Consider the following 12,833-nt stretch of genomic DNA (forward strand, 5'->3'; position numbering starts at 1 on the left):
ATGGATGTGGCTTCCTGTGAGCCAGACTGCAGTGATTATTGTCTCTCTTCTGGATCTAGCCACCCAGTGAATCTACCAGGCTCTGGGCCAATACCAGGGGTTGTCTACACAGAGTCCTGTGATATGAGCCATCTGTGGGTCTCTCAGCCATGGATACCAGTGTCTGTTCTGGTGGAGGTGACTGGGGTGTGCAATGGGCTCCATGAGGGTTCTTAGCTTTGGTGGTTTAATGCTCTATTTTTGTGCTGGTTGGCCTCCTGCCAGGTGGTGGCACTTTCCAGAGAGCATCATCTGTGGTAGTATAGGGAGGGACTGACGGTGGGCAGAACCCTAGAACTCCCAAGAGTATATGCCCTTTGTCTTTTGCTACCAGGATGGGTAGGGAAGGACTAGCAGGTGGGGGCGGGGCTAGGTGTGTCTAAGCTCAGACTCTCCTTAGGTGGGTCTTGCTGAGGCTGCTGTAGGGGCTGGGGGTGAGATTCCCGGGTCGCTGGAGTTGTGTACCTAGGAGGATTATGGCCGCCTTTGCTGAGTCATGCAGGCTGTCAGGGAAGTTGGGAAAGCCGGCAGTTACAGGCCTCACCCAGCTCCCACACAAACCGAAGGCAGGTCTCTCTCCCACCGTGCTCCCCTCAACAACCCTCAGACCGTTTCCAGTCGGAGAGTGATACAAGGCTATCTGCCTCCCAGCTGCCTAAGAAGAGGGCTTGGTTCTTCTCCAGCCTGTGGAGTCTGTACATCGGATTCTCACCCTCCCCCGAGTTCTGGCAAGGAGGCTTCTCACCCCATTCAAATTGTTACAGATTTCAGCTAGAGATTTCCTTCTCTCTGTGTAGTTTTACCTCCTGCTTCTCTCCCATTGGATCCCTGTGGTGCCAGACAGGAATGGCCTGCCAGGGGACCCCGCGAACTCCCAGGGCCCTTCTGTTGCTTCCTCTACCCCAGTATTTCTCTTGGCTCTCCAAATTGACTCAGCTCCGGGTAAGTCGGAAACTTCTCCCACAAACAGACCTTCAGCTTCTCCTGTTGGGGGGATGTGTTTGCGAGAGGAGGGTCTCCCTTTCCAAACACTTCCACTGTTGGGGCACTCACAGTTTTGTGAGGGGTCTCCCGGGTCCTAAAGGAGCAGTCCTCTTTCTTAAGAGGGTCTGTGGGTCCTCTTGGGATTGCTGATTTGTTCTTGCAATCAATCTGGAGCTAAAATTCACAATGCGAGCCCCCCTCGCTGCTCTGTCCGCAGCCACATCTAGTCCTGCCTCCTGTCTGCCATGATCTCGCCATACATCTCTTCTGGGAATTTTCAAAATAGTCTCTACCTTTAATTGAGCTGGATTAATTGGACCATTCATCCTTACAAGCCAGAAGAACTCCAACAGAACACAATGAGAAGCTGGTCAGAATTGCTTGGCTCTGTTTTCTTCTTTCGTTGGGTATTTGGAAATAGTCTCCCTATCTCTATGGGTCCCAGGTGCTAAGCAGCAAGTGTTCAGTACTACTGATGGGTCTCGGCCCTGGAATGCCCCATGGGGGGCACAGCACTTATCTGGCATCTTCTACTTTGCTTGCTTTTACATGATCCATTCCACTGGGGACTGTCTGTGGCTTTCTAGTGCCAGCCTTGTTTCCTGGAGCTCAGGTCCTTCTTCCAGTCATATATCCTTGTCTGTAGATGGTTTTTGTTGATTTCCTTTTCTTTTGTGTCTTCTGTGCTTGTTCCACATTACCATTATGAGGTTCCTCCGTGTTGTTGCATTCATTCTCATTGCTGAATTGATTTCTATCACATGGATATTCCATAATGTATGTATGCATTTTATCGTACATGGATATGTGAGTTGTATCCAGTTTGGCGCTATTAAGAAAAGTCCTGCTATGAACAATCTTCTAAATGTTTTTTGGTAAACACATGTGTCCGGTGCTGTTTGGGTGGAATTACTTAGGAGTAGAATTGCTAGTTCATGAAATATGCATTTATTTTGCTTTCATGAAACTGCCTATGGTTCTGCAAAGTGGTTTAATCAATTTACAGTAGTGTTTCAAAGTTCTAGTTGCTCCACATCCTCACTGATACTTGACATGATTTTTTTTATTTTAGACTTTCTACTGGTAGTAATTTTTATCATTTTTATATTATACAATTTCTAATCCTGTACTCATAACTGTTCTTTAAAAATGACATGTGTATTTACAATTTGAAGCTATTACTCTTGGGTGGCCCTGCCTGGACTATCTCCCATCTCTCCACATACTTAATTAAATTCTGTGGAGATTCTAGGATGTCTTCCCTTCATCTTCCATTTCTCATTAATCTATCATTTCTTAGAACTCCATCGCAGTTTGATATTTATATTACACTGTTGTCAACCATGTAACATGTGTGTGTTCTCACCAGCAATGCAGTGAAAATGCTCTTGTAGAAGGCAGAGGCTAGATCATACTACCCTTTAGCACCTAGAAAGGCACACAGAATAATTACTCAATGTTTGATGAATTCAAGTGAAGTTTCCCTGTGCATTGAGGACGGTAGTGCAGGAAGTAGCTTTCTTTGGATAGTTCTGGAGAAGGTTATGGGCAGGGGAAGAAGATGCTAAAGACAGTAATTACCAGGTAATGCCTGTGTAGGCCTGTCATGGCTAGGGCACAGTGAGGCAGAGACCCTTTGAAACATCAATAGTAATTCAGGAGTTATGAAGATGAAAACAGGCAAGAGTCTGGGAGGGAGCAGGACAGATCACCAAAACCTAGCTGCGAAATGGGGGTTCCCTTATCCCCCTCGCAGGGTGTGTGATAGGGGGAGTGGCTCGCTTCTTAGGTGCCCCGCTGCTCAAACCCTTAGCAGAAGCATGCAGACCAGCAGGTCATGGGGAGCATTTTTGGCACCAACCCCATGGCAGCATCTAACGTTGAGTGTATACAGCTGCTGAAGCCCTGGTGGGTGTGTGTTACCATGTGCTCTTTCAGCTTTGCCGTCTGCAGGCGGCTTGTGTTAATCAGCTCAATTAGACTCTCTGCCTTATCGCCAGGACAGAGGGCTTTCTATATCCTGGGTTCTTGCCCTAGTGTACCAGAAAAATCAGATCACATGTGGGCTTGGAGGATGGGTTGAAAGGTTTTATTGAGTGGTAGAAGTAGCTCTCAGTGACATGGATGACATGGATGGGGATCCAGAAGGGAGATGGAGTGGGAAGGTGGTCCTCCCCTAGAGTCTGGCCGATCGCCCCCAGCTGAATTCCGTGTCATTCCACCATCGAAGTCCTGCCAGTGTCTGCTGGGGTCTGTTGGTGTGCTCTTCTGCTCCTCTCTATGTCCAGCCATTTGTATCTGTGCTTGCTAGGGTCTCGGGGTTTTATGGGCACAAGATAGGGATCATGGTGGGCCAGAGTGGTTTTGGAAAATGCAACATTTTGGCACAAAAACAGGAGTGCCTGTTCTCACTTAGGTCCATGAGCACAAGCCTGAGGGTGGAGCCCTAGCTAGGGACCCTGCCCTTCTCTACCCAGCACTTCCCTGTCCGCCTCCTGTGTCAGCGGTATCAGTAGAGTCTGGCCTGGGTGGGGTGCTCCTCACCAGTGGTATATTGACAGTTGGCAAATGCCCTTCCTAAGAGGAGGTGAGTGTGTACAGTGGACCCAATGTCCTGCATTTATAAAATGATAAAAGATTTTGTAGGCAAAAGTAAAAGAAAGATCCTATGAGCAATAACTTTTTTATGTAAAGCAAGCAAGAACTGTATATTTCTGCTTGCAGTACCTGATTTTTTCATATGTACCTATCACAGACATCTTTCTAGGGCAAAGAAATATGTTAGGCTCATGTTATTTCTTAGCCAGATAGGTTTTTGCTGAGGCAAAGAACAGAATTTATGTATATGCTTGCACTTAAAACGCTTTGATTTTTTTCTCGATAAAAATGAAGATTTAGATGTGAAGAGCCACACAGTTTTGTTAGGTGCAATTTGATGAATGCCATTTTCCCCACAGTCTCAGCTTCAGCTTGCCTTTCCCTTTCATGTTTTTCGGCCACTAAACCTCTTTACTCTTTTCTGGCTTATCAATGAAAATGCATAAAAGGCTTTCTGTGCTGTATATTCCATTTTGTTGGCAAGATATTCTTGTGACTTTCCTTCTGTTCACAGAATTTGTGGTAGAAAATTGGTAAAATCATTTTGGTTTTGCACTTGCTTTAAAAAAGATAACACAGCAGGGCAGAGATATTCGACAGATTATTTTGCTTCTGAAATTATAGCAGAAATAAGATGATTTGCTTCAACGTAATTCACCATGAAAGAATTAAAAAGAAATACTGTAGCCGTTGGACAGCTAGCTGAACTATCCCCTCCACCCCCTTCCTCCAGTGTAATTAGCTTTTGGAGTGATTCCAAATGGCTTCTTTGTTTGTCGTTGTTGTTCTTTTGTGGGGTTTTTTTTCTCTCTCTCATTTTGTTTTGTTTCATTTTGAAACAGGATCTTGCTCTGTTGCTCCAGGCTGCAATGCAGTGGCACAATCACTGCTCACTCCAGCCTTGACCTCCCTGGCTAAAGTGATCCATCTCAGCCTCTGGAGTAGCTGGGACTACAGGTGTGTGCCACCACACACAGCTAAGCTTTCTTTAAAAAACTTTTTTGTAGAGATGAGGCCTTGGTGTGTTGCCTAGGCTTATCTCAAATTCTGGGGCTTAAGCAGTCCTCCCAGCTAGGGCTCCCAAGGTGCTGAGATTACAGGCATGAGGTACCATGCCCAGCTCACTGCACCCTCCGCCTCCCAGGTTCAAGTGATTCTCCTGCCTCATCCTCCCAAATAGCTGGGAATACAGTTGTGCACCACCACACCCGCCTAATTTTTGTATTTTTAGTAGAGAAGGGGTTTCACCATGTTGGCCAGGATGGTCTTGATCTCTTGACCTCGTGATCCACCCACCTTGGCCTCCCGAAGTGCTGGGATTACAGGTGTGAACCATCGTGAAAGCATTTTTCTTTTGGTAATATGTAAATAACTATGTTGAGATTATAACTTAAAAAAATTTTTGTTATATTTGTTTTTTGTCAATACAGTATTGCACATCTAGAAGACATAAAGAACTGAGGTCAACTTGCAGAGCAAGGCCAAAATGTAAACTCAAAATTAAATAATACATTCTGCATAGCAGTTCCGAATGTTCCATAGTCAAGCCATAGGGTGGAAATAAGATAAGAAAGTGTTACTATTGCAATTCTATTGCCTTTTGCCCTAGTTAAAAAGTAGAGGAAGTGGCATGAAGTACCCCACATGCATGCCATCTTCTAGTCTCAATAATAATAACTCCTGGTCATCTTGTTTCATCCATATCCCACCTACTTACTTTCCCTTCCTCTTAGTCAATTATTTTAAAGCAAATCCCAGACATCATTTTGTTTCATATGTGTGTATGTTAGTATATATTTTTTAAAATACAAGTACTCTTAAAAAAAATTACCACAGTACTATTATCACACTTTAATAGTGATTGTCCCCAGCCAATTCTCTCTCTATCCAATCAGTTTTTCAGTTTATTCTGATTGTGTCCTAAGTGGTTATTTTTAATAGAGGTTTGTTTGGATTAGCATCTAAACAAAATCTGCACTTTGCTTGATGTGTCTCTGAAGTTTCTTTTAATTTGCAGATGTCCTTTCCCTCCTTCTCTTCCCATAATTACAAGGTACTTGTTTAAGAATCTGGGCCCTTTGTTTCCCACAGTCTGGATTTTGCACACTGCATCCCTGTGGTGTGATGCGGCATGTTCTGTTGTTTCCTGTCTTTGCTATAAACTGACAATTAGATTTAGGACTTGATTAGTTCAGGTTTGATTTTGTTTTTTCTTTTGACTTCGTAAGCATGGTGTGTATTTCCATAAGGAGGACATCAGGCTGTTCATTTCCCTTTCAGTGATGTTAAAGTTGATTAGTCAGTTCTAGGCACCTGGATTAGCCTGATTTAACTATTATAAATAAAGGACCTCACTGGCTTTTCACCTAATAAGTTAAGCAGTCATTGATGATCATTGCCATTGATGATCATGCCTAGATCTATTATTTCCTCAAAAAGGGGATAATAGTTTTAAAGTCATTTTAAGAGCTGGGATGTGACTGAGAGGCAGAGCTACCCAACTTTTTCTTCTAAGTTTGAATGTTCACTACTTACCTGAAAAACTAAGTCATAGAGAACCTTTAGTGGCCTGAAAAGTAGATGACATCAGCCTGAAAGCTCTGTGAAAAAAGAAGCCCAAAATGATTCAATCACTTTTCTGTGGAGATGGCATTCTCAGGCAACAATTTCGCAGGTCCAAGACTAAAAGATAAACAGCATTTTTTTTTTTTTTGGTCATTTTTTTTTTGTTGCTGTTAAATAGCAAAGCCTGAACTTTATCAAACTTTCAGTGTATACTATTCTATTTGTATATTACCTTTTAGTTAAAAATTAACAGAGGGGAAAGGGTTGAGCATGGTTGAAATAGCCATGCCTCTTTCTTTCTTTTTTTTTTTTTTAAGACGGAGTCTCGCTCTGTCGCCCAGGCTGGAGTGCGGTGGCCGGATCTCGGCTCACTGCAAGCTCCGCCTCCCGGGTTCATGCCATTCTCCTGCCTCAGCCTCCCGAGTAGCTGGGACTACAGGCGCCCGCCACCTCACCCAGCTAGTTTTTTGTATTTTTTAGTAGAGAGGGGGTTTCACCGTGTTAGCCAGGATGGTCTCGATCTCCTGACCTCGTGATCCACCCCTCTTGGCCTCCCAAAGTGCTGGGATTACAGGCTTGAGCCACCGCGCCCGGCCAGCCATGCCTCTTTCAACCCATGTCTTTGTTGGGGTTTGAGAGTCTGAGCAGTAAATAATCTGCCTCCTGCTCTGCAGCCTGATGGCTGTGGATGATTTTCCTTTCCACCACTGACCTTCAAACAGTAAGAGGGGAGGTGAGGAGAGAACTGAGGTGCTTTAAACCAGTAGCTATTTGTTGACAGGAATTCAGGGTCAACTGATGCTTCGCACTAGAAAGTAACTTGGAAATTATCTCATCTAATGTCTTCGCCAATCCAAGATTCCTTCTAAAAAAGCCTGACAAATGAGGGAGAACCTCTCTTCACACTCTGTACTCTTACGGTGTTCATCTGTTTCCTTCTGCCTGTTTAATTCAGTGTGTCCTATTTTCACTATTGGATTATACATTCCTTGAGGACAAGGAATTCATCTAATTCTTCTGTTTAATTCCAAGTAAGTTGACAAACACAGTCAGATATGTGCTGAAGTGGTGAACACAGATTTCACTCCATCACTACTGACAGTAGAGGAAGGAGCAGAGCTTCATTTTGATTTTTGCAGAGGTGACTGGGCCTTTCAAAGGGAGGGTGAGGGAGTGGGTGGAGTGTGGGGCTCAGTAGAGTCAGAGAGGTGAAGACTTATAGAGCGTTGATCCCTGTAGATGCGATGAGGCCAGCTGTGTCCGCTGGCTGACAGTTACCAAAGTTAAAATTCTGTGCTCCCAGAGATTGGGAGACAGAGGCCTGTCCTTCCTGATGATTACATTTCATAGAAATGGCTCTCGGGTCCTTGACGGAGATGCTTCTGTGTTGTAAGAGATAAGTATCCACAGTCGTAAGCACATTTTTGTAAATGCTGTAAGAAAAGGATGTTGGGGGCCTGTTGTTAGGTGTTGACTAGAGCAAAGAATAAATTCTCCTGACAGCATTTCTCAGGTAAGCATTTTAATGAGAGGCTGGGGTCATCCCAGGGACACAGCCTTATGCTGAGGCAATGCTAGAGTTTGATCGTCTCCTAGATTCAACAAAGTTGCTATGTGCAGTTCTCAAGGGTCTAGAACACTGCTTAATGAATGTATTGAATGAATGAATTTAAATAAATTCAATTTTCTCTATCCCCAAAATGAGGCAAACAAGTAGAATGCCTTCCACTTTACCTTAGTGCCTAGTTGCAGCCAGGAAACAGGCATAACACCTCCTCCATCCATTGTCCCTCTGTCCACCTGGCTGTCCTTGTCATCAAGGACACCTGCAGTTTCCCTCCTACCAAGTCCTGGCCCCTCAGTGTGTGAGTAAGAGGTATTAGCTCCATACCACAAATACTTTGATTTTTTGAAATAACTCAATATAGATCAGTGTATTATAAAAATGATGAAATATTTTCAAATCTACTGCGGGATTCTGGGCACTATTAAGAAGGAACAGTTCAAATGTCTCTTATCCAAGGAATCATGTCTGAAACAGTGACATTTCTGTCATGTGCTTTTGTCAGACATTTCCTTCATAGCATTTATTTCTGGTTGTAATATATTTATTTGTATGATAATTTTAAAATATATGTCATAGAAACTGTATCTGTATTTGTTTACCATTAAAAGGTCAGCACCTCAGAGTGGCTAGAACCTATTAGATATATCCCAAATCTATCAATTTAATAAATAAATGAGTAAATGGCTTTCCATCTTCCATTGTCTTCTCCTCCAAGATAACATTGACTGGGTAGAAATGCTATTTAATAAAATTATGGTGACTGAATGCTGACAGAATATCATGGTTCTGGAGCAGTGTTTCAGTGATTCTTCTTCTCTTTATAGATTCCTCACCTATTCCTACCTCTTAGCGTTCAACGTGTGGCTTCTGCTTGCACCTGTGACCCTGTGCTATGACTGGCAGGTCGGCAGTATTCCTTTGGTGGAGACCATATGGGACATGCGGAACTTAGCCACCATCCTTCTGGCAGTTGTGATGGCCTTATTGAGCCTGCACTGCTTAGCAGCCTTTAAGGTAATTTTTTCAAAAATAGAATGAACTCTGCATTTGAAGACAGATATTCTATGCCCATAATGTTCTTTTTTGTGCAGGTGGTCTGGGTGTACATTGAATCTCCTCTCTTTGTGTATTTAAATGTTTTGTAGCTGGTGATAATATACCATGGCCACTTTATAGATTTTTTGACTGTTTCTACTAACCCTGTATTGATCTGAAGCTTGATGTTTGTAAATGAGAAGTTACTGCTGTGGTTGGCTAATTTTCAAAGTAATTTATTTGATTTAATATAATGATAAATGAAATTGTGGTAAATAACCTATTTATAAATGCTTAAAATGTGGTTAAGACTCTACTTTCATAAATGAATGCCAGAGGTAGTTGGGTCATTTCTCCCACTACCTCCCCCAAAAGTATAAAACTACAAAATTATTAAATACAACTATTTCAAAAATGACCAAAGACCAAAGGCAAATATTCTAGTTCATTCTCATGCTGCTATAAGGACATACCTGAGACTGAATAATTTATAAAGGAAAGAGGTTTAGTTAGCTCACAGTTATACAGGGCTGGGGAGGCCTTAGGAAACTTACAGTCAGGGCAGAAGGGGAAGCAAACATGTCCTTCTTCACAAGGCGGCAGGAGAGAGAATAATGAGTGTCCAGTGAAGGGGAAAGTCCCTTATAAAACCATCATATCTAGTGAGAACTACCTCACTATCACAAAGAGCAGAATGGGGGAAACTGCCCCCATGATTTAATTATCTCCACTTGGTCCGCACAACATGTGGGAATTATGGGAACTACAATTCAAGATGAGATTTGGGTGGTGACACAGACAAATCATTTCAGCAAAAAACTTGAAAATGTTTACTCATGAAAAACTGCTACTCCATTGGATAAGATGCTTTTACCTGAAGGTGAGTTCTCTCCATCCTGTCAGATCTAGCAGTAAAAATCCATAAGTTTACTGGTTGGAATTGGCTGGTAAACTTTGGAAAGTTTTACAATTTTGGAAAAATTTGATTTGGGAAAGAAACAGGGCAGCAAAAATTTAAGGGAAAGTTTTGGAAGCAAGAGAAATATAGAAGAGCAGAGGTAATATACTCTCCATGCATTCATGGCTGTTAAACGACATATGCACAAGCAAAATTAAAAGCTCTGGGAGACTTATTTGCTGCAAGTTTGTATGCATTCTTCAGCACATACACAAGTTGAGCAGCAGAGATTGGGAAATTCACTGGCGTGAGTTATCCATGTATAACCTCTGCCCAAATCATTGACTGATCACAAAGCCATGTTGGCACAAGAGAGATCCCCAGAAATCCAGGCAAAAGAAGAAAAGAACTGAGTAATAATTTCAGCATTCTGCAGAGAAACAGATTTTCCAGTTTGAGTCTATGGAGGCTCATCAAATGTATTCAAACAGGAAAACCAACAATTTCAGAAGAACAAAATAGAATCTAGGGTCCCTACAATGTATGACATGCAACACCCAGTTTAACCAAAGATTACTAGATATGCGAAGAAACAGGAGTGTGTGACCAAACTCATTTTTTTTTTAATGTCAATAGGAAATGGAATAGAATTCAGAATTCAGGGCTAAATCCACACTAATGGGATCAACTGATTTTTGACATAGTTATCAAAGTAATTCAATGGAGAAAAAATGGTCTTTTAAAAATGTAACTGAATATCTGTGAGGAAAAAATATGAATCTTAATCCTTACATTATACAGTATACAGAAATTAATTCTAAGTGGATCATAGCCCTAAACAAAAAAGTAAATTACACCATAATTTCTAAAAGAAAAGGAGAAAATCTTTGTGAATTTGACTTAAGCAAATATTTCTTAGAACATTTAATGTGAAAACTGTAAAAGAAAAAGTTGATAAATTGGACATCTTCAAAATTAAATATTCTTTTCATCAAAAGATAATGTGAATTAAATGAAGAGGCAAGCCACAAATTGGGAGAAAATATTTGTAAAGCATAAATCTACAAAGGCCTTGTATCTGGAATATTTGAAGTGCTCTTAAAACGCAATAATAAGAAGACAAAAACTAAAATGGAGAAAAGATTCAAGTGGACACTTCACAGAAGAAGATATGCAAAATTTTTTAACAAATACATGAAAAGATGCTCAGCATCATTAGTCATTAGGGAACTTCAAATTAAATCCACAAAGAGATACCATTATACTCTCACTATAATGACTATCATTGAAAAGATTCCCAACACTGAGTATTGGCCAATGTGGAGCAACTGGAATCCTCATACATTACTGATGGGAATAAAAAATGATACAGACACTTTGGAAAAATTTGGAAGTTTCTTAAAAAGTTAAACATAAAATTAAACAGATCTATCCATTTCCACCTACTGAAAAGAAATGAAAACATGTCCACATGAATATCTTGTCCGTGAATATTCATACAGCTTTATTTATAATATCAGACAAATTGGGAAAAATCCAATGACCTAACATGCAATTGGACAAACTCAGTGTCATCAATTATTCAGAAATTTTAAGGAACAAACTACGAATACATAAAACAATGTGGACGGACATGAATGAACATGGTGCTAAATGAAAGAAACCAGACATATAAGAGTGTATGCTATATGATATGGTTTGGCTGTGTCCCCACCCAAATCTCATCTTGCATTATAGTCCCCATAATCCCCACATGTCATGGGAGGGACCCTGTGAGAGATAATTGACTCATGGGGGCAGTTACCCACATGCTGTTCTTGTGATAGTGAGAGAGTTCTCATGAGATCTTTTGGTTTTATAAGGGGTTTTTCTCCCTTTGCTCAGCACTCATTCTGTCTCCTGCTGCCCAAGGTCCCTGCTTCCTCTTCACCTTCCACTATGATTATAAATTTCCTGAGACCTCCCCAGCCATGCAGAACTGTGAGTCAATTAAACCTGTTTTCTTTATAAATTACCTAGTCTTGGGTATTTCTTCATAGCAGCATAAAAACAAACTAAATACCCTATATGATTCCATTCATGTGAAATTCTAAAAAAGGCATAATGACAGAACACATGTGGGGTTGGAGGTTGACTATAACTTGAAATAATATTTTGAGGTGTTTTATGCTTTTTAAAATATGACTGTGGTAGTGAAACTCACCAAAATATATACTTAAAATGGGTGAATTTGTTGTATGGTAACTTTACCTCAATAAAGTATAAAAAATGATGAAATACTGCAAATAGGTAAAAGTCTGGAATGAATACAGAACTGAAATTTAAACATAAAACATAAGGACAGTCCTGAAAATTGAATGAAAAAAATTTGCATGATTAAAACACCTTTTAAAAATTGAAGTGAAAGTTATATAACATACAATTAACTATTTTAAAGAGTACAATTTAGTGGCATTTAGTGTATTTACAGTGTTATACAACTGCCAGCACTTTCTAGTTTCAAAGCTTTTTCATTACCCCATAAAACAACCGCATACTTATTAAGTAATCACTCTCAGCTTTCCCCTCCTCCATCCCCTGATAACCTTTAATTTGCTTTCTGTCTCTATTAATTTGCCTATTCTGGGTATAGAATATAAAAGGAGGGTGACCCCAAAATGTCTGAGACTGGCCTCAGCCAATTTAGAAAGTTTATTTTGCCAAGGTGAAGGACACACCTGTGACACCGCCTCAGGAGGTCCTGACTACAAGTGCCCTATGTGGTAGGGGTACAGCTCGCTTTTGTACATTTTAGGGAGACCTGAGACATCAATCATACATGTAAAACATACATTGGCTCGATATGGAAGGGCAGAACAACTTGAAGGGTGGAGGCACGTCCAGGTCATAGGTAGCTTTAAAAATTTTCTGATTGGCAATTTGTTGAAAGAGTTATTATCAATAGAAAGGAATGCCTGAGGCCAGGCACGGTCCCTGATGCCTGTAACCCCAGCACTTTGGGAGGCCGAGGCGAGCAGAAAACTTGAGGCCAGGAGTTCAAGACCAGCCTGGCCAACATGGCGAAACCCCATCTCTACTAAAAAAACAAAAATTAGCCGGGCATGGTGGTATGCGCCTGTAGTTCTAGCTACTTGTCAGGCTAAGGTG

At 41.3% G+C, this 12,833-nt stretch overlaps 1 protein-coding gene across 7 annotated transcripts in view; it reads left to right on the forward strand.

Annotated features, from left to right (window-relative positions):
- The window catches only part of LOC105484141 (transmembrane O-mannosyltransferase targeting cadherins 1), a 286,363-nt gene that overhangs the window by 144,535 nt on the left and 128,995 nt on the right, over positions 1–12,833 (forward strand). For all 7 annotated transcript variants that reach the window (XM_011745531.3, XM_011745480.3, XM_011745491.3 and 4 more), the window contains one exon: positions 8,578–8,767. In XM_011745531.3, coding sequence (XP_011743833.2) covers positions 8,578–8,767 — 190 coding nt within the window. The remainder of the gene's footprint in view (positions 1–8,577; positions 8,768–12,833) is intronic.

The sequence above is a fragment of the Macaca nemestrina genome, chromosome 10, assembly GCF_043159975.1.
Source record: "Macaca nemestrina isolate mMacNem1 chromosome 10, mMacNem.hap1, whole genome shotgun sequence".
In the NCBI taxonomy this organism is placed as follows: domain Eukaryota; kingdom Metazoa; phylum Chordata; class Mammalia; order Primates; family Cercopithecidae; genus Macaca; species Macaca nemestrina.